The sequence below is a fragment of the Peromyscus eremicus genome, chromosome 15 (genome assembly GCF_949786415.1).
Source record: "Peromyscus eremicus chromosome 15, PerEre_H2_v1, whole genome shotgun sequence".
NCBI classification, from domain to species: domain Eukaryota; kingdom Metazoa; phylum Chordata; class Mammalia; order Rodentia; family Cricetidae; genus Peromyscus; species Peromyscus eremicus.
In genome coordinates this window covers 2,744,958-2,770,248 of record NC_081431.1, presented here as the reverse complement: position 1 = coordinate 2,770,248, position 25,291 = coordinate 2,744,958, and the positions used below count along the sequence as shown (strand labels likewise).

The window sequence follows — 25,291 nt, the reverse complement described above, 5'->3', positions numbered from 1 at the left end:
AGTACACTGTGATCTGAGTCTTTTCTATTCTATATTTTTCCATAAAAAGACATGTATTTGAAAGATTTCAAATATAATTTAGCTCTAAGAAGGGAAAAGGTCCATCCCATCTGAGCGCACAGAATATAAGTGATGGGTTCATAACCTGCATATCAAAGCTAATGATATTTCTGCCAGGTTCTCATGAAGCCTTGGGTGTCTGGTAAGATGGCTCAGTTCAGAAGGAAGTGGGGGAGACAGCCAGAGATCCCCACAAGTCCTCCTGGCAGAGCCACACCCTGGGGCTCTGGCCCAGACTGTTCTTCCCACCAGTCATGGGTAGGAAAGTCACCTAACTGCAATGCCCTCCAGATGCAGAATCTGTACCCAGAGCAAAGTGAGGTTTGAGACAAGGAGCAGGGAAACTCAAGACAGGAGAAAGGGGTGTGAAAACTCTCAGCTTTCCCAGCATTAAAGGTCAGGGAGGCTTACATCTTAAAGCTTTGCAATTGGAGGATGTACAAATTAGTACAGCCACTCTGGAAATCGGTGTGGAGAATCCTCAAAAACTGAAAATAAGTCTACCATATGACCCAACTATACCACTCCTTGGCATATGCCTAAGGGACTCAACATCATACCCCATGGATACTTGCTTAGAAATTTTCACAGCTGGCCTAGTCACAATAGCCGGAAAATGGAAACAACATAAATGCCCTTCAACAGATGAGTGGATAATGAAGATGTGGTACATATACACAATGGAATACTATTCAGCCATAAATAAAAATGAAACCATGCAGAAAAGAACTCCACAGAATCTAACTTTGGCTATCAATACAGGTGTGCACGTATCAGTAATTCAAGACGTCATACGGTGGTGGTGGGGGCTGGGAGTATTGCCTGTCTTGGGAGTGTTTGAAAACACCAACACCACGGCCACCCAGGTGTGTGTGCCATATTGTCTGATGTTCAGGACAAATGAGAAAGAAGATGGAGATCAGGTCAGAACATGTGTGGCCTCTGTTGTTACGGGCAGAGGAATAATGGAAGATGGTTTCTCACAGACAAATCCTTTAACTGGAGACTGTGTCCTGGGGAAAGAAGACCTCCATCCCAGCTTGCTGCAAGATAGAAAAAGATGCAAAGAAGCCAAAGAGACCAACAGAGAAATGCATGTGCATGTGCACATATGCACACTGCATACATACACACCATCTACTGTATCTACAGGACATGTGCACACTGCATGCACACACAAACACCATCTACTGTATCTACAGGACATGTGCACACTACAGCACACACACACACACCATCTACTGTATCTACAGGACATATGCACACTGCACACGCACACATACACCATCTATTGTATCTACAGGACATGTGCACACTGCACACACACACACACCATCTACTGTATCTATAGGACATGTACACACTGCACACATACACACACACACACTATCTACTGTATCTACAGGACATGTACACACTGCACACACACACACACACACACCATCTACTGTATCTACAGGACATGTGCACACTGCACACACACACACCATCTACTGTATCTACAGGACATGTACACACTGCGCACACACACACCATCTACTGTATCTACAGGACATATGCACACTGCACATACACACACCATCTACTGTATCTACAGGACATGTGCACACTACATACACACACACACACACACACACACACACACACACCATCTACTGTATCTACAGGATGCATTGTGAGGCTACCATTTCACTGACCCCTCAAAGTAGCTCTGCAAGGGCAAGCCTTGTTTTTGAGAAGAAGGTATGCAGACAGGTGTAAGCACCACCCAAGGCTGCCCACCATCAGCTGGGGGAGCTGGGATCCCAACCTAAACCTACACAACTCTGAAGCTCACAGGGAAAGGGAAAAAAACATCCTGATGGGGTCTCAGAGCACCAGCCCCTAAAACAGCCTCCCGCGCCAGCCAGCAACTCCACCCTCTCCCGCCATGCTGCCTCAGGTAAGGATGTAGGTCCAGCCATAGGTCGGTTCCAGCCCAAGGAGGGGGTCACTCATCCTTGATTCTCAGTTCGCACGGCACAGCCCTCCCTCCATCAATTACACCAAGCAGCCCACACATGTAAAACCTCGGCACAAGAGGAATAAGATTAAAAAATAAAGCATGTTGGCTCTGGGCCACGGCAACCCAAACACCCACAGGACACTGTCTCTCCAAAGCTAAGTGCTGTTTCTGGTCCTGCTGATGGCCATTCCCACAATTACCTAAGGTCCAGCAGGAAACGCTCTCCAGGAGGGGAATGCTGCTGTAGAGGGCATGCATGTACATGAGGTGGATCATCAGTTCAGCCAGCCACCACCAGCAGAGCAGGCGGCCCACGCCCTTGGCTAGCAGGCAAAGGCTATGCTTCGGAGAGCTGAGCTCTGGCTGCTGCATCTGAAGAGGAGACAACAGAGAAGGCGGCGTTAGACAGTGCTTGGTCCCAAGCCACGCAGAACGTCTCTCCTGTGGTGTTTCAGATAAGGTTTGCACAAATTATCATTGCCGTTTCTACGGACAGGGCACGGGAGTTTGTTTGTCTTAAGGACACGTGATTTTCCTGGGTAAGAAAGTTACATTCCAGTTAGGAAACTGCCTCAGAACAAGAACAGGTGTGCCAACACAGTACCTACAGCCAAGAACAATGCCAAAGTCTGCGTCCTTCTACCCCAGCCCTGACCTGAGACAGCCCAGGCTGGGCCAGGATTTCAGGTGCTCTGCCCCTTGAAGCTGCCTCTCTTTGGGTCCTGGCCACCCTGGCTGTTCACACTCACCACCCTACTCACGCCTGAGCTATTAGGCTGAGGCGACACTAGATACAGGAGAGGGCAGCAGGGATGGAGTGTGAGTGGCGTGGAAGAATCAACGATGTCTGTCAGGCTACCTTAAGAAGAAGAGTAAATACTCAGAGGAGACAAGTGTCTCGCTGAGCGGTAATAGACTGGATTCTAGCAGCAGCCACACAGCTGCATGATCCTGAGAAGTTACTCAACCCCCCTGGGTCTTGGTCTCCTCAAAATAAAGTGAAAATTAAGATGGTAGTGGTGAGATGCGAGTACTAAGTCCAGCACCCACACATTTGAAGTGTGAGTACTAAGTCCAGCACCCACACATTGAAATGTGAGTACTAAGTCCAGCACCCCCACATTTGAAGTGTGAGTACTAAGTCCAAGACCCACACATTTGAAGTGTGAATACTAAGTCTAACATCCGCACATTTGAAGTGTGAGTACTAAGTCCAGCACCCCCACATTTGAAGTGTAAGTACTAAGTCCAGCACCCGCACATTTAGAGTGTTAGCAGCTGTCACTAGCAGCTACACGGCCTCTGGGTGTGGATTCGCCTTCTTTCCTGAAGGAGCCCCAGAACAAGGGTGGTGTCACAGCAGAGCCCACATCGAATGTCAGGTAGGTGTCTCCATTGTCTACAGACAGAAACACAGAGGGTGGATATCCTGAGCATCCATTATCTGACCCAAGCGCTTCAGACCTTGGGGTTTTGAATATTCCCAGACTATATACCACTCGAGTACCCCAGACTCTGGTCAAAAGCCATTGGAATTTTGCAGGATTTCAGACATTTAAATTATAATCAGTGTGTGGGTGAGGCCATCAGAAAACTCCTCTACCATGGTGATGAAGCTGTGGGGTCACCAACTTGGGGTCACCTTGCTGTGGGGCCACCTCGCTGAGGGGTCACCTCGCTGTGACACAGAAGCAAGCCGTCTGGGTCAAAGTGCTAAGAGCCTCAGGAGCTATGCTGGTGGATAACAATTCTCACACAGCTGAATCTGTCCACCTTCGAACAGGTGCTGAGCACACGGCCTGCAGCCAAGGTCCCCAGAAACCCAGCCTGCATCTGGGGTGCCAGAACCATGCTGGCGTACAGGTCCGACCTGGTGAACAGAGACACTAGATGGGCAATGGTATAAATTCAGTTTGCCTCTCAGCAAAAGGCCCTCGTGGAGGCCTCCTGGGTGTCCCCAAGCCACAGGCAGTTCAAACGACACAGACAGCTGTGATGAACCGAAAGCATGCGGTCCACCCGGGAGCCTAACTAACCCTTCCCTAAAACTGCTTTTCTGAAGCATACGTCTGTGCCACCGCTGCCAGAGGGGACAGAGCGTCTCCTGTAGCGCTCCTTCTGATGGTCGTGCCTCCACACGTGGAGCCACAGAAATGCAGATTCCTTACCTGCACAGGTGCACACAGGAGAAGGGTCCTCACCCAACTCCTCTGTCAATTCACTCTAACCTAAAAAGGAAAGGGGAGGTGTTCGGGGCTGGGGAGATGGCTCGGTGGGTAAAAGTCTTGTCAAATAAACAGGAGGACCCACGTATGGTCCAGAACCCACATCAAAGTCAGGCACGGTAATACACACTTGTAATCCCAGAACTGAGGAGGCAGACGGGGGTCACATCCCTGACCAGTCAGCCTAGCCTACATGGCAAGCTGCTGAGGAAAGACCCTGCTTAAAAAAAAAAGTGATGGCTACACACACACACACACACACACACACACACACACACACACACACGCATGCTCAAACTCACAGACACACGCATGTGTGCACACACACACACATGAGTAGTCATTTGCCCTTCTGGAAGGCTGTGCATCCTGACAGTCCATTTACACTTGAATGTATGGAGTCTCTTCTATTCAAAGTCGTTTGTCCCTGGTCTCGCAGCAGCAGGGACAGGCTGCTGCACAGCGCTCTTCCTCGGAGCTGCACAGAAAGCATCCAGAGTCTGAGACACTGTCGACCTTAAGATCACCGGAAACTGCCAGGGTGGGAATTTCAAGCTCAGACTCCACTGAGAAACACACATTAAGTCGTCTGCCAACTGTATTTTAAAACGCATTACAATTTAAAATCTCATTTCATGCAAATTGCATAAAAGGGAACGTCACCTTTCTCCAAAGACTGGGATGACAGTTGTCAGAGATGATGTCCTTTGCGCAGGAGTCATGCACGTGCCTGAGAGCAGCAAGGGCCTTTCCCGGGGCCGGTCGCCTCGTCAGTCCCTCTGCAGGAGCACATGTACCTCAGCCTGTTCCTTCCGAGTCGGGGCGGCTTCTCCTCGTCCAGGTCCCTACCCTACTCCCCATGAAATGCTTCTTACTCAGGCCCGGCACTGGTGGCCCCAGCCCAGCCACCCACAGTAAGGCCAGCGATGTACACAGCTCTCTCCCAGGATGACCACCACGCCGGCAGCTCACGCCGCTGCCACAAACCACATGTGGTCTAGACAGCCGGAGCCTTGAGGCCCTCAGACCCACCAGACACTTGTGTCTTTTTTTTTCTTTTTTCAAAACTCACTGTGTAGCCAAGGTTGGCCTTGAACTGTGTGTGTGCATCTGTGTGTCTGTGTGTCTGTGTGTCTGTGTATGTGTGTGTGTCTGTGTCTGTCTGTGTCTGTGTCTGTGTGTCTGTGTGTGTGTCTGTGTGTGTGTCTGTGTGTGCATGTCTGTGTATGTGTGTGTGTGTGTGTTTGTATGTGTCTGTGTGTGTGTTTCTCCAGTGATCATTACCTACTTGATCCATACTCTAATGTTAGAAGCACAGCAGCGTTTCAAGCAACAAACGAAGTCTTCTAACTAGGCACACCTACAGGCAGGACAGTGTGCCCAGATGGCAGCATTTGCAGTGACAGCGTCATGGAGAGTGAAAGAGAGTTTTGTCTCTAGTGGTTAATATTTACATCTGGTAGGGTCTGAGTCTCACAATCAACTCACCAGCCGACGCTGGATCGATTTATTCTACATTTTGTACTGGTCTATCTCTTCCAGGTTTTCCCATTCATCCGATAGGCAGCATGGCTTGGAGACTTACTCTCAATCGTTGGCACTGCTTATCCCTTGTTCCCATGTCTCCTCCTCTCAACTTCCTGCAGTGCTGGCACAACTGTCAGAAATGGGCATTGTGGGTCTCTACGAGTCTGCTCCTTTCCCTGTTCCTAGACTGTGCCCATTAACTCCTGATACTATTTATTAGCATTTCTCCTAGACTCTTGTGTTTAAAATCATTCTCTCCAGAACAGTTATGCAAATTTGTAATATTATCATGAACTCTTTCAGGCTAGTCACAAGGTGCATTGAAAAGGCAACATCCTGTTCTTAAAAAGCCTGAATGCATGGTCACACTTGAAACATCAAAGGCTTTAGGGGCTGAATGGTCCACTGTGTGTGTGTGTGTGTGTGTGTGTGTGTGTGTATTTTTTAAAGATTGATTTATTTATCATATATACAGTGTTCTACCTGCATGTGTTCCTGTGGGCCAGAAGAGGGCACCAGACCTCATTATAGATGGTTGTGAGCCACCCTGTGGTTGCTGGGAATTGAACTCATGTCCTCTGGAAGAGAAGTCAATGCTCTTAACCGCTGAACCCTCTCTCCAGCTTCACCCACTGTATATTTTTGACAACATCCCTTCTGGCTTGCCCAGAGGAGTGTCATCTGGGGGAAGTCTTCCTTTTGTAATAGCTATTTTATCCATAGCTCTGAGAAAGTGGAACTGGAGGCAGCCAGCACTATGGCTTGTATGGAGAAGGCAAGGAGAGCAGGCAGTACACATGCTCTGATCATGCCCAGAGTTATGCAGCAAACTGGCTTTGCCAAAATGGGTCAGGTTCTCCAGGGCCTTGCCACAAGGAGAATTTGTTCGTGCTATTCTCAGGCCCTGTCCCCCGAAGAAGTCACAGGGCTCCTGGCAACCTATCTCCTGTCCTGCCCCTGCCAGCCACTCTCGGCCAGGCCCACCCTCCCTACAGTGATTGTCTGGTCCCTTCCAACAGCCCAGCACAATGGCTTCCTCAGAGGCCAAGGATGGCCAGTACTCAGACCCCTCTGCTGCGGTGCCCATCAGGCTGGACATGGGGACGGACGGGGAAAGGCTGCTGTAGCCTAAACTTCCCCTGAACTTGCCACATGCTTTTGACTAATCACAATAACAGCAGCAGTGAGTGTGGTAGTATACAAGCATCAAGGCTCATCGCCTCACGGGACCACATGCTCCCCACAACAATCCAGGCTCTGCTGACTTTTCCATCCCACAGAAAAGGTAACTGAGGCACAAAGCAGGCAGCATTTGAACCCGGAGCTGGCTTCCACAGTAAGGGTCCCATTTGTACACTGATTGTCTCCAATGGGTGGGGAACACAGTCCTTGGTGAGGAAAGTCCCAAGGAGCACCACTCAGTCTGCCTGTCACCCTATCCGTCCCCACTGCAGAGTCTGCCTGCTCAGGGAAGACTGAGGCCCCAGACTTTCCAACAAAGCATATCAGCAGGCCACCCTACTTTACCCAGGCCCTGCCTCACAGCAGTTCAGGATCTTAACTCCCCAGAAATACGCAGGAAAGTAGCTGGAGCCTGGGTTCCTGACACTCCACAGGCCAGAAACGGCCTTCGAGATAAGGCAATGAGGCCAGGCAGTAGGTAAAATGTCTTATTTGGTGAGTATTTCACATGCTGTAGAGTATAGAGGACACCTCTTCCATACTTCCCTCGTATGCATACATAAATGCATGTGCTAAAAATTGGAGTAACAGATGTAACCTGAAGAGGTGTTCCTCTCTCTTTTTAGTACTTGAGATTCCCACGGAGATCCAGCTTGTCCCTTCTGGGTCTATTTCCATGTGGGACGCTGCTGCCCCCTGGTGGTGAAGCCTCCTCCTGCGCATTCTCACAGTGCTTCCATTATCGTTCAAACCCCTCTTCCCAGGCTTTCCCTCCTAGATTACCTCATTACAGAGGAGGAAAGCACCCACAGGCTCCCTCAGCAAATGCAGAAATCACATGACTTCTTATTCTTTGTGTGTATAATGTGTGTTCCTGTGAGTGCAGGACCGTAGAAGCCATGATGCACACGTGGAGGTCAGAAGGCAATCTCAGGTGCTGGTCCTTGCCTTCCACCTTGAGACAGGGTCTCTTGTTCACTGTGTACACCGGTCCAGCTGGCCCACAGACTTCCAGGGGTTCCACCAAGCCCTGGCACTACAGGTGTGCACTGCGTGACTAGCTTTACGTGGGCTCAGGGGATCTGAACTCAGGTCTCACATTTGCAAAACGAGTGCTCTGTCCACCGAGCCGCCTCCCCCAGACTCTGCCTGGCTTTTTATTTAGTATTTATTTTGTCCTGTGGCTTACTGAGCATTTTATTTTTCTAGGATGGCTTTAATGAATACAGGCAGACCAGAGAGGAATGTTTTGATTTGCCTTTCCAAAGTCCCTACTCTCAGTAACTGGAAAGCATAAGAGAGAAATAAGTAAGACCCAAGTAGATGTCAGGCAGTGGTGGAACACACCCTTAATCCCAGCACTCGGGAGGCAGAGGCAGGTGGATCTCTGTGAGTTCAAGGCCAGCCAGGTCTACAGAGTGAGTTCCAAGAAAGCCAAGGCTGTTACACAGAGAAACCCTGTCTCAAGAAACAAACAAACAAACAAACAAAAGATCTGAGTGGACCCTGAGCCCCTACGGGGTGAGCCCATCCATCCTCTCTACTGACACTCAAGGAAATGGCGGTCCTCGGCTAAGGGTTTGGATGAACCGCAGCCTCAAATCTGCCCCTGAGGGCCGGGCATGGGACCTGACCACACGCTCGCTCCCATTGTTCCTGTTGGACCCTGAGGGCTGCAGCTGGAAAGGAGGAGATGAGAAATGGGAAGAATGGATTTGCATCCCAAGAGTGCAGCTCCCACTGGGCAAAGCTCCCTGTGCATGTGACGCAGTTGGGGAGACTCTTTCCTCTGAGCGGCTTTAGTCTACTTCCCCAAGAATTACTGTCCATCCCGGGGGAGGGATGGGGCCGAGGTTTAGTTCAAAAGTTATTGGCTGGAAAGTTGGGAAGAAGCCAAGTTCATAATGTCAAGGAAATTGCAGGAGGCCGGATGTGGAAGGTCTGAGTCGGCCAATCCTGTGCCAGCACCGCCTCACCCGACTCCTCAGACAAACGCAGGACAGTGGTTCTCGGCCTCCCGGAAGCACAAGTCACCCTTCAGGCACCTGGCAAGTCACAGCATTGAGCCCGACCCAAAGCCCGGGTCAGTCATAGGCCTGAGGACCCACATCTCAGTCCTGATGGTGCTGATGCTGCAGACCGGGGACCACACGCGGGGTCAGCGGCCTCATTAACCACCGTCTTTACACAGTATCTAAGACACAATCTCAAATGCGGATCTACAATCACCTCACAGCCCAAGAATCAGACTGAAGTGTGAGGAACCGTAGAGCATGCCTGCCCCGGCCTGAGTGCCCGAGACACCGGGAGATGTCTGCTGGGCAAAGGCCTGTACTCCACTGACAAGTCTAGAACGCTGCTGTTTCTGTAACGCAAACACAGACTTCTGCATGAATGTGTGACGCTGGAATTTTTAAGATGAAATAAGTTGTTCCTAAGAGCCTTCCTTTTCCCTCACCAGGCATCTTTCACATTGTCACAGAAACAGCAATACTTCTGGTCCTGTGCTCTAAACCATGCTACCAGACATGTGCATGTATGCGTGTGCCGTATGTGAGTGCATGCATGTGTGTGCTGTATGTGAGTACATGCATGTGTGTGTTGTATATGAATGCATGCATGTGTGTGCTGTATATGAGTGCATGCATGTATCGCTTCTCGGCCTTTTGGCTAAGATCATGAGTGCATGCATGTGTGTGCTGTATGTGAGTGCGTGCATGTGTGAGCTATATGAGTACATGCAATGTTTTATGTGTGTGTGTGTGCTGTATGTGTGCATGCACAGGTGTGCTACACCTATATGCAGACATGTGTGTGTATACACGTGTGTTATATGTGGGTATAGGCATGCATTGTATGTGTACACATGTGCATCCATGTGTTGTGTATACATCTGTATGTACATGGATGTGCTGTGTGTGCTTGTGTGTTGTATATGTGTTACATGCATGTTTTGTGTACACATGTATGTTTATATGTGTCTGTACATATTTTCTTCTTCAAGATGGCTGTGCTTTGGTGGAGGCAATGTCCCTTGGGAACCATTGTTTTAGGTACTAACACATGGGTTTAAACTCCCTTAAGTATGTCCCAGGAGGTTAGCTGGGGGTGGGAGAGATGTCTACACAGAAGGACAAAGGATGGCTTGACCGACTTCTAGGATGAGCTGCTGTGCAGAGAAGGCGCCTGCAGAGCGAGAACGGCCATCGCCTGTGAACGTCCTTCAGCTCCGTTTGATTTCTCACCTCGGCCTCCAGAACAACAGAAGGCACATCAGGCCACCTCATGAGCAGCCAGTGAGCAAGAGGCTAAACCACGTGCCGTGCCGAGCAGCAGGCCTCCTGCTCTTCCTGCTTCTTCACATGAAACGTCAGAGTCCAGCTTCCTCCTCCCCGGCCTTCCCTGCAGCGCCGATCACCCAAACCTCACAGCAGCCAGGAATGGACCAAGTGGCCACCGCCCCTGAGCATCAGCCCCTCTTAGCCCTGGGTGAACTCAGAGGCCCAGACAAGTGTCTGCTCAGATCCGCAGCACACCTAAGTGGGGAGACGTGCATGGCATGAATGAGCACAGCCAACACCCCAAGTCTTGGCCTTCAGCGGGGCTTCTTACTGACACAAAGCAGCCTTCTTAGCACTCACAGTGATAAAATCAAAACACTGATCAGCCCTGTAAGCGCTGAAGGTGCCCCATGTCTTGTCAAATGCTCAGCCACGGCTTCACTCTTTGTGTGAATTAAATAATCCATCTCATTAGTATGCAAATTTACTTTAGTCTTTAATAAATGGTGAAAACTGCATGTATACCAAATAACTGTTTAAAATAAATGTCTTTAAGATTTGTTAGCAATAAAAGCTTGATATGTCTATTTTATGTCTACACACCTGGGTGTTGCTGGAGAATTTCTGTCCAGCTCCCGCCACCAAGTCTCGCCAGTCCCAGAGCCCACTTATAAAATAAACACACAGACTCTTACATTATTTAAACTGCTTGGCCATTAGCTCAGGCCTGTTATTGTCTAGCTCTTACTCTTATATTTAGCCCATTTCTATTAATCTTTACTTTGCCACATGGCTCGTGGCTTACTGGTACCTTACATCTTCCTTGTCCTGATGGCGGCTGGCAGTGTCTCTCTCCCAGCCTTCCACTTCCCAGAATTCTTTTCCTTGTCCCGCCTATACTTCCTGCCTAGCCAATGGCCAATCAGTGATTTATTTACTGACCAATCAGCAACACACTTGACATACAGACCATCCCACAGCACCTGGGTTCAAGAAAAAATTCCTAAGGCAAGATAGGCTTGCAGAAGTGTCTTTGGGGCCACTACAGAAGTTGTTATAAAATTCATTTACTGATTTGCTAGGAAATTCTAGTCATCAAATCAAACAGCAACTTTTGAAATCGAACACTGGGTCTGTGAGCTGGCTCAGTGGGAGGAGGTGCTTGCACACAGGCTTCACACACTAAGCTCAACGCCGGGATCCTCAAGCTGACAGCAGAGAACAGATTTCCTACAGTTGCCTTCTGACTTCCACATACATGCTGTAGCATGTGTGTGCCTTTACACACACACACACACACACACACACACACACACACACACACATAAATAAATAAATAAAAATTTAAAGTCAAACATTCTAACACAATCCAATCCAAAGACACTAGCCCAGTACTCACATCAGGAGGAATGATGCAGAAAGATATTCAAGTCTTTGTTTTCCAGTATCAAACCATTCTGTTCCTTAAAAACCTGCAACTCGGAATACAGGATAGCCTGGAATCTGACGAGGTCTTCCGGGCGGTATGGCGTAGGAGGATGTCACATCTAAAATGTCACATCTAAACACACTTCTGCCACTTTCTACTCCACATTCACGATAACACACAAGGGTAACCCCTGCCAGAAACACCACCAATTCGTTACCGTTAGAATGAATTATTTTGGGTTGTACATGTAGAAGTCTTTTACTATTCCCAAACTGTTTGTGAACCCCACACTCATTATGCAGCCCCACTTGGGGTCCCCCAGAGGATCTACCTGTCTGAAGAACTCCGGGAAGTTGAGGATGGGCCCGTTGTGGAAGAGGGGATAATAGAAGACATAGGCCAGCAGCCACGGGAAGGAGTAGGGGGCGCGCTGGGCAGGCGGAGGCTGCCGGCACAGCTCCAGGCTGAAGCTGGTGTAGAACAGGCAGCGCACAGTCAGTGTGAACTGTAGCAGGTAGTATTCATTTTCTGTCTTGTACCACCTCCTCTGCAAAAGCAACAAGCGGGGACAGCCTGTGAGTGAGCGGCAAGGAGGCATCAGCCCGATGCAGGAGCTGCCTGGGGAACCCGGACCACGGCTTCCCCAGGAGAGAAGCAATGGGAGAAAGCAGTGCCAAGGAAATCCCACCGGCAACCAAAGCAAGCAGTGTGAGCTGCCGTGTGGCTGGGCGGTAGAGCACGTGCCTTGCACATCTGGGACCCTAGGTCAAATGAAACACTTTATGGCAGTATATACAAGATTCCCAACCAGGAAAGGGTTTTAATTTGGTCCCTAAGGAACTGGGCAGGCTGTACACAGAATTAACCACTCAACAGCCATATAGACTGCCTCTTGCCCAATGTCCACCTCCACCAAACACACAACCAAGAAACAATCGTGTCTGTCAAGATGCCATCCCATGGCACATCAAGGCTTGGTCTGTGACCTTGAGGCAAAACACCCTGTTTTCACTTTCTGTACAAAGTGCTTCTGTGACTAGCTATATGAATGGATAATTAATAAGCTATCCTATCCACTAAGAATAAAGACATTTGTCTGAATGTCTTGGCAGGTTTAAGCATAAAGAGAGGGGAGGGCTCTGTTTCTACCCCTCTGGTCCCATGACATTAACATGGAGACTGGGAGAAATGGTAACCCTGGATAACCTCACAGGCTCAGACATAAAACCAAGACTGATGAACGCTGATGAGACTGTGCAATAACCCTAGATGGCCACTAGGCGGAGCCCCAGGAGAGGCTACTGTTGTTCTGAGAGTGGAGAGACATCTACTGGATCAGAAGCCTTCCCGTTCCCCCCCACCCCCACCCCCATGGTAAGGTGTGCAGGAGGGGGACTTACCTTAACTTCCTCCACACTGTGCAGCCTCAGGGTGGAGAGCAGGAGGAGAGAACACAGCCAGGATAGGAGCATTGACCGGAACTGGGCCACGCAGAAGGCGATGGTGGTGTGGAGAAAGACCATGGCCACACCGGGAGGCCCCAGCACACACCAGCAGGCCCACATTCCATAGACCATGACGATCCAGGGTCTCTGCTGTTGAAGGGTGGTCCAAAGAGAGGGACAGGAGGCGAGTTAGTGAGTGTGGCTAGGAAGGCACCTGTGTGGATGAGGGCAAGCTTTTGTGACCAGTCATCTGCCAGGTCCACCAAGAATCAAATAGTCTCCCACAGCTCCTGCCTTCAGAGCCTCCTGGACTGGATCCCACAATGGTGAGATGCTCAGCTGACTCCTGAACAGACACAGGAGAGAACAGCCAGCTGGGAAGGCCACATTCCCACACCCTGCAGACAACGTCCTCCAGAAGCCAGAACGAGGAGGGTCACAGACACTTCTGGGGAGCCTCAGCAGAACGTGGACATCTGCACCACGCCTTTCTGATGTCTTAGACTTAAAATCAGATACCTAATTACATCTTTTTGGAGTGTTCAACCAGTGTGCGTTCTGCTGAGGACACCTATGGACGCAACCCAAGACAAAAACTGCGAACTTGCTTGAGGATCATGAGGCTTTTTTTTTTTTTTCAATTTCTTTTCATAACTCAATTTTGCAGTCCTTGAGTGTGAACTTTTTAGATGATAGTGTGACCCAGACGAAGCTGAAAGGTTGGACACCCTTAACATACTATTTACAGTCAAATTTATGTCACAGGAAATTCTCATCTTCTCAGCTTTCTGTGATGTCAAGATCTCTAACTGATTAACACGTTAGTCCCATTTCAAGAGGATTCAAATCCTATTCTGTTTAATTAACAAGTAACTCAGTTGTTCCACTGATTAACCAAACAGTGGTTAACACATCTTTGCTGCCATGATGCCTCTTCCTGTGTCCAAGTACTAAATCCTCATTTTACAACTGCAATAGGTCTGGGGGGACGGCTCAGTGGGTAGAGCACTTGCTGTGCGAACACGAGGACCCGAGTTCAGATCCCAGCACCTACGCAAAGCCACTCATGCTAGCATGCATCTGTAGCCCCAGCATCCTATGGGGAGGCGAGAGGCAGAGGCAGGGGAATCCCTAGAAGCTCAAAGGCCAGCTAACCTGAAGCACCCAGCAGTGAACAAAAGATGCTGCAGGTTGTCCTCTAATTTCTACACATCCCTAGTGGGACAATGGTGCCTGCACTCATACACACAGACATACATCATACACACACACACACACACACACACACACACACACACACACACACAAAGATAAATAATTTTTTAAACTGCAATAAAGGGCCAGAGTTGGCTCAATGAGTAAAACTGCTTGTCACCAATGTTGCAAGTCCTGTGATGGGAGTTTAATCCCATGTGAAGGTGGAAAGGAAGAACCATTTCTACAAAGTTGTCCTCTGACCACACACGCCCCCACACACACACAGCATAAATACACACAACAAAAAAGACTGCATGAAGAGATGAGCATGTGTCTGGGTAGGAGAGCGCTCGCCTGGCACATGCCAGGCCTTTGGTGTGATCCTTAGCTTTACCAAAAATCAAGAAAAGGAAAAAGCAGTAAGTTTTTTTTCCATTTTATGTGTACAGTGTTTGTCTGCATGTATATATGTGCACTGTGTGTGTAGAGCTCACCGGAGATGGTGGAGTTACAGATGGCTGTGAGCTACCGTGAGTGCTGAGAACTGAACCCGGGTCCTCTTAACTGCTGAGCCTCCTCTCAGCCCCAGGTTTTAGTATGAAGGGGCAGTTTGTCAGCAGTTTCACGTCTGAAGCTTTGCGTCACCATGATCTACCTGCATGACCTTCAGCAAGTTCCCCAAGCTCTCTGAGGCTCTCGCTGCACATAGAACTGGAGCAGTCACGACCTCACAGGTCACCGTGAGTACAGTGGAACTGCGTGTGAAACACACTTAGTATGCACATGCAGAGTAAGGGCTCCTCCCACGCTGTGTCTATAGTTCAGCTGATAGAGCGCTTGCCCGATGTACATGAGGCACTGTGTTCCAGGCCCAGTACTTTACAAAGTGGATACAGTGGCACATACTGTAATTCTAGTACTCACAGGGAGAGGCAAAGGGGTAAGAAGTTCAAGGTTATCCTCCGCTATATAGTGAGATTGTAACCAGCCTGGACTATAGGGGGCACTGTCTCAAAAAAAAAGTGTGATGTTATAAGTGTGATGCGTTGTGATGCGTTTTGAATGATGGGTTTTCAGAGAATTTTCAAAACTGAAAAGTCAGATGAATGAACTTAGGCCTTCTGGTAGAAATGGGGAGCTGAGCCTGGCAGCCCAGGGCCTGCCCTCCCAGCTCCTCAGGAGGCGGAGGCAGGAGAATCACAAATTGAAAACCTGCCTGGGCAACTGCCTGAGACCTTGTCTAAAAACAAAAGTAGACACAGGACTGAGAGCATAGTTTAGTGGCATAGGGATTGCAGAACACACATGTGGTCAGAGGGTCAGTCCCCAGGACGGCCAGAGAGACAGACAGACAGAAAGACAGAGGAGACAGAGAGAGCCGGATGCAGGGCAGGCCTGGAGTGTAGCTTGTCCATCTTGTCCCATCTTGTCCTAAGTGTAACCCCTCTAAGCTGCCGCCCACATCTCCTCTTCGACAGACCTATATTCCAGCTCAAGAGAACGTCTGAAATGTGAGACTAAGTCAGCCACTTTTGCGTTCCAAGAAAGCCAGAGAAATGTGAAGTTCATTTTTACGGTTTTTTCCATCCTGCTAACCACAGAAAACAGCCACATAAATTTGCTTCAAACTTTCCCCAACTCTCCCACCTCTGGGCAGAGTCCAATTTCCAGAAACGAGGTTGCCAAAGACTAATTTAGCACATGGTTTTAACAAGTGGCGGGGAAAGGTTCTTTTCAACACAACCTACAGCATGTGCTATGGAGACTGTGCAAGCATGTCTACACACGTATGCACACACAGTCACACTTTTAGTAAGTGCCATTTGATCTGCTTGGGAAAAACCTGTTTGCTGAGCTTCATTGGAAACTCACCACAGACAGAAGCTGCTCCAACTTGGAGCTGAAAGAGCCTTCAGAAATACCTAACCAGCCACGCTCCAGGGAGTCTATGATGGATTTGACAGAGCCCACAACGGCCATTTTGTGTGCAGACAAATGCACCCCACACCCTCCTGCGGGCAGACAACACTAGGTGCTGTCCTGAGACCGCATGGGGGACACTCTTCCACTGACCTCGGACTCCCCAACGTTTGCACTGCTGTCACCCTCCCCACCACACACATCCTGAGGATGTGCAAACCAGAACGCCACTAAAATGCTCACGCACAAAGTTAAAATGTTAAAATGACACTGGCATCCCCGCCCAACCCAAACGTTATTAAAACCCAGATGCAGCATGGCCAGCCCCAAACTGATAACCAGAGCAGGGAGGGGAACCCCCACTGCCATCACCACGGTCCCTTCCACATACAGGCTGGGCTCTGGAATCAGTGCTACAGAGAAGGGTCGGAGACACCAGAGTGGCAGGTCCATAGCAGAGGCCTAAGCAACCCTCCCCCACCCATCTTCACTCTGATGTGCTTATGTAGGGTCCAAGCACTTGTCTACCTCCTAGATACATATGTATGAAACCAATCACATGAACCAGGACAGAACTGTTGTAACTTTTCAAAAATTAAAATTAAAAAAAAAAACAACAAATAACACGCATCATGTTTTATCCCAAAACAATGCTTCTAACTTGTCATTAAATGGGCCAGAAAGTTCTTTCCTGAGTTCTCAGGGATCTGAACAGACACACGGGACTTTGGTCACATGCTCTATGTCAGTCTCAGGTTTCTTTAAAATGTTAATTTATTTTTCTTTTGTGTATATGAATCTTTGCCTGTGTGTATATCTATGTGCCATGTATATGCCTAGTACCTGAAGAGGCCAGAAGACAGTGCTGGATATCCTGGAAGTGGAGTTATAAATGGTTGTGTGTGCTGGAAACTGAACCTAAGTCCTCTGCAAGAACAGCAAATGCTCTTAACCACTGATCCAGCTGCCTGACTTGGGTTGTTAAAGCCCACTATCTTAGGGTTTCTACTGCTGTGATGAAACACATGTTAAAGTAACTTGGGGAGGAAAAGGCTTACACTTCCACATCACTGTTCATCACTGAAGGAAGTCAGGACAGGAACTCAAGCAGGGCAGGAACCTGGAGGCAGGAGCTGATGCAGAGACCATGGAGGGGGTGCTGCTTACTGACTTGTTCCTCATAGCATGCTCAGTCTGCTTTCTTATAGAAGCCTGGACCACCAGCCCAGGGGTGGCACCACCCACAGTGGGCTGGGCCCTCCCCTATCAATCACTGATTAAGAAAATGCCTTCCAGACCTGTGTACAGCTAGATCTTACGGAGACATTTCCTTCATTGAGGTTCCCTCCTCTCAGATGGCTTTAGCTTGTGTCAAGTTGACGTAAAACCATCCAGCACACCCATCTAGAAGTCAAAGTGGCCCAGTTCATTCGCATGAGACTCGTGAGAACTGTGATTGGTGATTACTGATTTCTAGAAAAGAAGGCCCAAGAATCCGAACTCTTCCCCAAGCTTCCATCACCCTGCCCATACCTCCCCAGGGTTACACACACATGCACACACACACACACACACACACACACACACACACACACACGTCTGGGCTTCTGTAGCTCTGGGTTGACACCCACCTACTTACCAACCCAGGAAAGTGAGGAAAAAAGAAAACCAACCTCAAGATTGAGCTATAATGTTTCTAATTTAGAACTTCAAATTTTAAGCAAATACAAATTTATACATTTTTCCTTTTGTGTATGTGTGTGTGTGCATACATGTTTGTGGGTATGCATATGTATTCATGTGTGTTTGGAAACCAGAGGTCAGTCTTGGGTGTGTCCTTCCTTAGGTGCCATATATCTTGGTTTATTTTTATATTTTTATTATTTTATGTCATTTATTATTATTGAGGTGTGTTTGTGTGTGTGTGTGTGTGTGTGTGTGTGTGTGTGTGTGCAGGTGTGTTCATGCCAGGATGCTTATGTGGCAGTGAGAGCTCACTTATGAAGGTCAGTTTTCTCCTTCTACCATGTGGATCCCAGGGATCAAACTCGGGTCATGAGACTTGGAGGCAAGCACTTTTAATGGCTGAGACATCTCACCGGATCACAACTTATTTTTTGAGACAGGGCCTTTCACTGGCCCCGAGCCTACCAAGCAGGCTAGGCTGACCATTCAGTGAGTCCCAGGAATCCCGCTGTCCTCCTCACCCACAACATGCAGCATTTTCTATGTGGGTTCTGTGACTCAAACTCGGGGCCTCAGGCACCGAGATGAGAACTGAGTTGCCTCGCCGGGTGCACGGTGTTCTTTTTCTAACTGAGGTTTTTATTGAGATAGCTGTAGGCTCATTTGCACTCGTAAGAAATAACAAAGACAGGGGCCTTTTTCATTTCACTCAGTTTCCCCCAAAAGTAACCTTTGCAAAACCAAGAAATATTATCATAATGAGGACACGGATATAACTACAACCCACCAAACTCACTGATTTATCCAGTTTTGTCCCTATTTTCTACACAATTCTACCACACGTGTAGGTTCCGCGTCCACCACAGCAAACACCTAGAACAGTCTGGGAATCCACACCCACTCCACGTTCCCCTGACCATCCTCATCTCCCACCCAAAATTCTCCATTTCAAAGAAATCACACAGCACGCCAGCAGAGATACAGCTCAGTTGCCGTGGCCGACACTATTCTCACTAGTTAGTGCAGAGTATTCCACAGTATGGACAACCACAGTTTGCTCAGTCGTGTCCCAACCAAAGGACATCTCCCATGTTTGCAAGTCAGGGTTATTTCCAGTAAACCTGGTAACCACGTCCCTGTACAGGTTTTTGGTGTTGAAAATCACTGTTCATTTCCCGGGAACGAATGCATGCCTGAGCAAGCACCAGCCGGCAGCATGCCCGTTACATGGCCAGCACCACAAACAGCTCTCTGGTCTGCCACTGTTCATCACCGACAGGGGGACAAGTGCTAACCCCACATTCCGCACCCCACAAGCCCATGTGCTGTCCCATGTTTCAGCAGAGGCTTTCTGGAAGGGACATGGTGCTGTCTCTTTGTGCTCTAGCACGGGGACGAGAGCCTGCGCAACTTGACACTTGGTTAGATGGGCTGAGGGAACTGTGTGGGAGCAAACAATGACCCCACTTAGCTCTCTGGATTCCATGGCTTTCCGTTTTTAACAGATGAGAAGTAAAACAGAAGAAAATTTCGAAAGTCCAAGATGTTACAAAAAAACCAGGGCTTTCTTAACAACAGAGCTAAAGCCAGACTTGGCCATGGCCTTTCTGATGGGATGCAATGCACACCACAGAAAATACAGACAAGCAGACCCCGTGCCACATCCCACCACAACTTGGGCCACTGACCCACTTCTCAGAATGGAACATGACCAGTTTTCCAGCTGGTGGTCTTCCTGAGTAAACTGAAATCCTTTCTTATTCATATTTCATGAATGTGAAACCAGAATCTAGCCTGGTACCTATCTCAAACAATCCTAAACGGCAGAATAAGTGGTTGAATGGGAGAAAGGAAGGCATGGATCGATGGATGGATAGGTACATACTGATGGGTGAGTCAATGGGTGGGAGGGTGGATGGATGGATATGAGTGGGTGGACAGACTATGGATGAGTGAGTAGGAAGGGGTGGGTAAGTGAATAAATTGGGGTGGGTAGATAGGGTGTGTAGGTGGGTAAAAATGGTTGGAGACAGGTGTGGGGATTGGCAGGTGAATGGATGGGTGAATGGTGGGTATGATATGAGTAGGTGGATGGTAGTGGGTGGATGGATAGATAAATAGGGTAGGTAGGATGGCTGGGTGGGCAGACAGATGAATGAAATGGATGGATGGATGGATGGATGGATGGATGGATGGATGGATGGATGGATGGTGAGTGGGTGAATCAATGGATGGATGGATGGGTAGATAGATGGGTGGTGGAGAGGAGAATGAGTGGATGGGTAAGCATCCCTAAGACTTCAGATTTAACTTGACAGAAGACAAAACCAGCATCAAAATGTTGGGCTTTGATCCACTAATGTGAAAGTCTACCATCTTCCACACCTCAGATTCCACCTTACCCCTGAGAAAAGGCTTCCTTCTCCGCAGGTGCAGACAAAGGCATCCCTTCACCGCTCATGACCTGCCACCTGCTTCCACTCACACCCACCAGTCCACAGCAGCCTGGTACCAGCCTCAGAGAGGATGCCTCTAACAGGAAGTACTGCCTGTCACCCCATTACACTGGGTATGGCACTAACCCGGGACACCAACTAACCGTTAGTCCTATGCCCACGCTAGAACTGGCACCAACAACAAAGTCAGAATCCAGCCCTAGAAAACACTCTGGCAATGGCCCCTCCCATGCCTCTCTGTGTTTGCTCCAAGTACCTGTGCTACAAGTACCAAGTGGCAGCCAGATGTGCCTCAGATGCCCCTGTTAGCTTACATCTGTATCGAAGAGTGGGCGCTCAAAACTTGGTCGGCACCCCACTGGCAATGGATCAGACCACATCTGCCAAGAAACCACTCAGTGAACACTGTTTGAGAAATAGAGAAAGGTACATGGCTTGTTACATTTTATCTCAATTGAAGTAAGTACTGAAATAAATAAATAGAAATATATCTCACATAAGAAAAAATATATACATATATGAAGTCTTCCCCCAAAGAAGAAAAAGTAATCTACTCCATCCGAGTCCAGACAGCTGCATCCCACTAGCTCTTCATGGAGTAAAAGGCAGTGGGCCCTTATCCAGGGAACTTCGTCTCCTTAGACAGGCACTAATGGAAGGGTAGAGCAAGTTCCAGGAGAAACATCAGTGCACAAGGTTCTATTTGTGTGTGGATCTGACACTCCTCGGGGAGAGACTGCTCAGCCCACAAAGGGCCAACCCCGGAGGACCAGGTTCCTCAGCCCGGTGCACACCCAGCAGAGAGGACCTGAATCACGGGGCCACGACTAACCATGCTACTCCCCAACCAGACCACAGCAACAAAAGCATGGAGCCCCACAGCAGGCCAGCCTTCTCAGAGCTCCCACAGGGTCATTTTAGTTCTGAGGGCAGAGAACACGGCGTCTCGGGTGGTGGGAAGCCACAGAGGCATGAGAGGATAGAGGCATCTGTGACCTGCCCCCACAAAGTCCAATCATAACAGACCCACAGCCAGAGCTCGGCCATTACTCAAGCTCCTTTGGTCTCCTCACAGAGCTTGGAGGAAACTCAGAGAGGGGCTGACCTGGAGGAAAAGCATTTAATCTCAGCCAAGGAGCTCAAGGGAGAGCTTTATTACTTTATTATTTTACATGACCAGAGGGAGGGAGGAGGAGGGGAAGGAGGAGGAGGGAGGACTATACTCCTGGAAGTAGCCTTGCCCTCATTAGGAAGTGGTGGCCATCCTGGATGGAGGTGGGAAGCATTCTTCTGGAGTCCGGGCTGTGACCAGAAGCCAACTGGTGACTCCCCAGCCCGCCCCCCACTGCACTGCCCAGGCTTCAATATGCCCCAGGGGACCACAAAGTAGACACAGCTGCAGCCCAAATCTTCCACCCTAAAAAAGCACCAAAAACAATCCTGCCAATGAAGGCCACGAGGAACACTCGGTCCAGGTGGTGAGAGGCTGGGACTACTGTGGCCAAGGTCTGGGACCAGGCTCACAGAAAGGCCAAGCGGACGGACAAAGAAGCACTGTGGCTCAGCCGCAGGCAGACCTGCCAGCCAGCTGCCTCCCAGTCCAGCCTTGGCCACACAAGGATGAGACACATTGCAAGAAGACTCAGCTCTCACTCTGCCTCCTCCCCAGCATGGGGTAAGATGTGTTCTGCAGAGGTTAAGTGAGTGTACCTGCCCAGCCAGACATGACAGCACCACGTAGGAAGCAGAACATGGTAGCTCCACTTCCCAAGCCAGAACTGCAAAGCCACCTCCTGGGAGGCCTCTGACTCCAGAATAGCCAGCGTGCCCGGCCTGCTCCTCGCCCTCTGCACTTGCTGCAAATGGGGTAGCCACCACCGTGCCAGGCATGGCTCGGTGATCAGCGCTGCTTCATTTCTGGCTTTCCAGTCTGCTGACCGTCCCTCCCCACCACCTCCATAAAAGCAATCCAGCTCCCAGTCCTTGCCTTGACCAGCCTAAAACAGAGCGGTTCAGAACACACACAGTCACAGGCCCAGACCCTGCCTCTGTCCTCGAGGACTGTGGACCTGTCAGCACTTCCCTTCTTTGCTCCAGTGTGAGGGGCTGAACCCAGGTCTCCACACCTTAGGCACAAGCACAGCTCTGCCAGCCTGCCTCACTTCTTTCTTGAATATTACATAGAAACTCCTGGGAGAAAATACCAGAGGACAAGAGCAGCCGCCACCAGGTCCCTGGTTCTGCCCACCTGCATGCATGACAGAAAATACTGCTTAGCAGTCACTCCCCAGAAGCCAGTGCCATCTCCACTGCAGATCTGAAGACCACGCTCAGAGGCCAGAAGTGACTTACGTTGACAGACTTGATGGCTGCACACACTCTGAACCACTCCAAGTGCGAGTTCTACACCATGGATTCAACCAGCCTTGGCTAGAATGATATTAATATGAAAAATAGAACACATACTTTCCTTGTGGTTACCCCCCATATACCACAGTATCACAGCTATTCAGCTTCTATATTGTATTAGGAATTACAAGCAAGATGTTGAGAGGATGTGTGCTGGTTACCGGCAAATGCCACGCCATTTTATATCAGGGCCTCGGGGGCCAGTGAGAGCACTCAGTACATAAAGTGCCAGATACTGTGCCTGATAACACAGGTTTGACCTCCTGGTCCCACATCATGGAAAGAGAGAACTGACCACAGAAAGTTGTCCTCTAACCTCTACATGTACCATGGGTCATACACACACACACACACACACACACACACACACAAACACATACACACACAAACACACACATACACACACACACAAACACATACACACATACACACACAAACACACACATACACACACACAAACACATACACACACATACATACACATACACACAAACACACATACACACACAAACATATACACACATACAAACACACAAACACATACATACATACACACACACATACACAAACACACAAACACACACACAAACACACACACATACACACACACATACACAAACACAAACACACACACATACACACACACACAAACACATACACACATACACACACACACACACAAACACATACATACACACACACACACACAGAGAGAAAGAGAGAGGAGAGAGAAATAGAGAAATAATTTTTTTTGAGAAATAATTTTTTAAGTTTACATCAGACACTCAGGCATCTATGAATTTTGACATATTTAAGGGTTCCTGGAAGCAATCGTCCAGTGGACCCCCAAGGTCCACAGCAACACTGCCTCAGAAGAGAAGCCTGAAGTAAGAGCTTCAAGTAAACTGAGTCCCACACTGGGGACTAACGGCCCGACACATGGACCCTTGGGTTCACAGTCAGCTACATCCAGACCACAGCGGCTGTCTCATTTCACACTGCACCCAGAACGCACCTGTCAGTGCCCACGCTTCCGAGTCTCCTATGCATGGAATCATAGCTGATGTATTTCTCTACAACTTGGCTCACTAGTTCACCATCACAAGCCACAGATGCACCAATGCTGATCACAGCAGCTAGCCACAGATGATGCACCAATGCTGATCACAGCAGCTAGCCACAGATGATGCACCAATGCTGATCACAACAGTATAATCTGCTCTCTTTCATGAAATGGTTCTCTACAGCTCATCTGTGTCACCATGCTGGACACCGGGTTGCATCTAGCTCTCCATCTCCAGAGAGCACGCCAGGATTCACACTGCTATCTGTTGGTGGTTTACCACAATACACTGCAGAGAACCCATGTCCTCCCTTCCAGAGGAGCATGGGCAGTCAATGCTTGGTCTCTTCAGGGAATTCTTGTTTATTTTTGCCAATTGAAAAGTATGAATTGATAACTTTCGGCTGTTTTTAAGATGTGTTTGCTAACCCTGGTGGTGGTAGCACACGCCTTTCATCCCAGCACTTGGGAGGCAGAGGCAGGCAGATTTCTGTGAGTTTGAGATCAGCCTGGTCTGCAGAATGATTTCCAGGACAGCCAGGACTACACGGAGAAATCCTATCTCAAACAAAACAAAACAAAACAAAGATGAATTTGTTAAGTTATTAATGAGGTTTGACTTTCCCCCCAAGTTTAGGGATAGTAAGTCATTTACTTATGGGTAGAGAAGCTTTATGTTAGAAATAGAATGTTAAACTGTGGAGATGGAAAGATGGCTCAGTCCTAACCCTGAGCACTGGCTGCTCTTGCAGAGGACCCAGGTTCAGTTCCCAGCACCCACAGTGCAGCTCACAACCACCTGTAACTACAGCTGCAGGGGATACCATGCCCTCTTCTGGATCCACCTGTACCAGGCACACACTTGGTGCACATACACACATGCAGGCAAAACACATATACATGAAATGTTTTAATTTAACTGAGTTGGGGTTAATTAATTTATTTATTTTACATGTATGAGTGTTGCGCCTGCATGTTATGACTGTGCACGACATTTGTACCTGGAGGAGGCCAGATGAGGGCATCGGATCCCCTGAGACTGGAGTTACAGACAGTTGTGAGCCGCTGTGTGGGTGCTGGGAATTGAACCCAGATCCTCTGGAAGAGCAGCCAGTGCTCTTCACTGATGAGCCATCTCTCCAGCCCCCAAAAAAAGAAAAGCAAAACAAAAATTAATGAGAAACTTCTAAAAATATCAAAAATTGAAAAAGTAAACATAAATTTGAAGAATTTACAATAATTTATTAATAATAAATAAACACTAACTAGTGAAAGCTGAGGCAGATGTGCTCACCACCACCTTGGGAACAACAGAATCCCAGTATATTATTTACCATTTGATCCATTCTAAACTTGAACATATCCAAGTCTGACAGAATCTAACACCTCAGCTTTGCCACTGCAGA

General features: G+C 48.7%; 1 protein-coding gene across 1 annotated transcript in view; it reads right to left on the bottom strand.

Annotated features, from left to right (window-relative positions):
* Positions 1–25,291, bottom strand: part of LOC131925662 (protein-cysteine N-palmitoyltransferase HHAT) — a 72,563-nt gene that overhangs the window by 24,485 nt on the left and 22,787 nt on the right. Inside the window, exons 4-6 of the mRNA XM_059281026.1 lie at positions 13,110–13,304; positions 12,041–12,256; positions 2,266–2,437 (exon numbers count right to left, since the gene is read on the bottom strand). Of these exons, the coding sequence (XP_059137009.1) occupies positions 2,266–2,437; positions 12,041–12,256; positions 13,110–13,304 (583 nt within the window). The remainder of the gene's footprint in view (positions 1–2,265; positions 2,438–12,040; positions 12,257–13,109; positions 13,305–25,291) is intronic.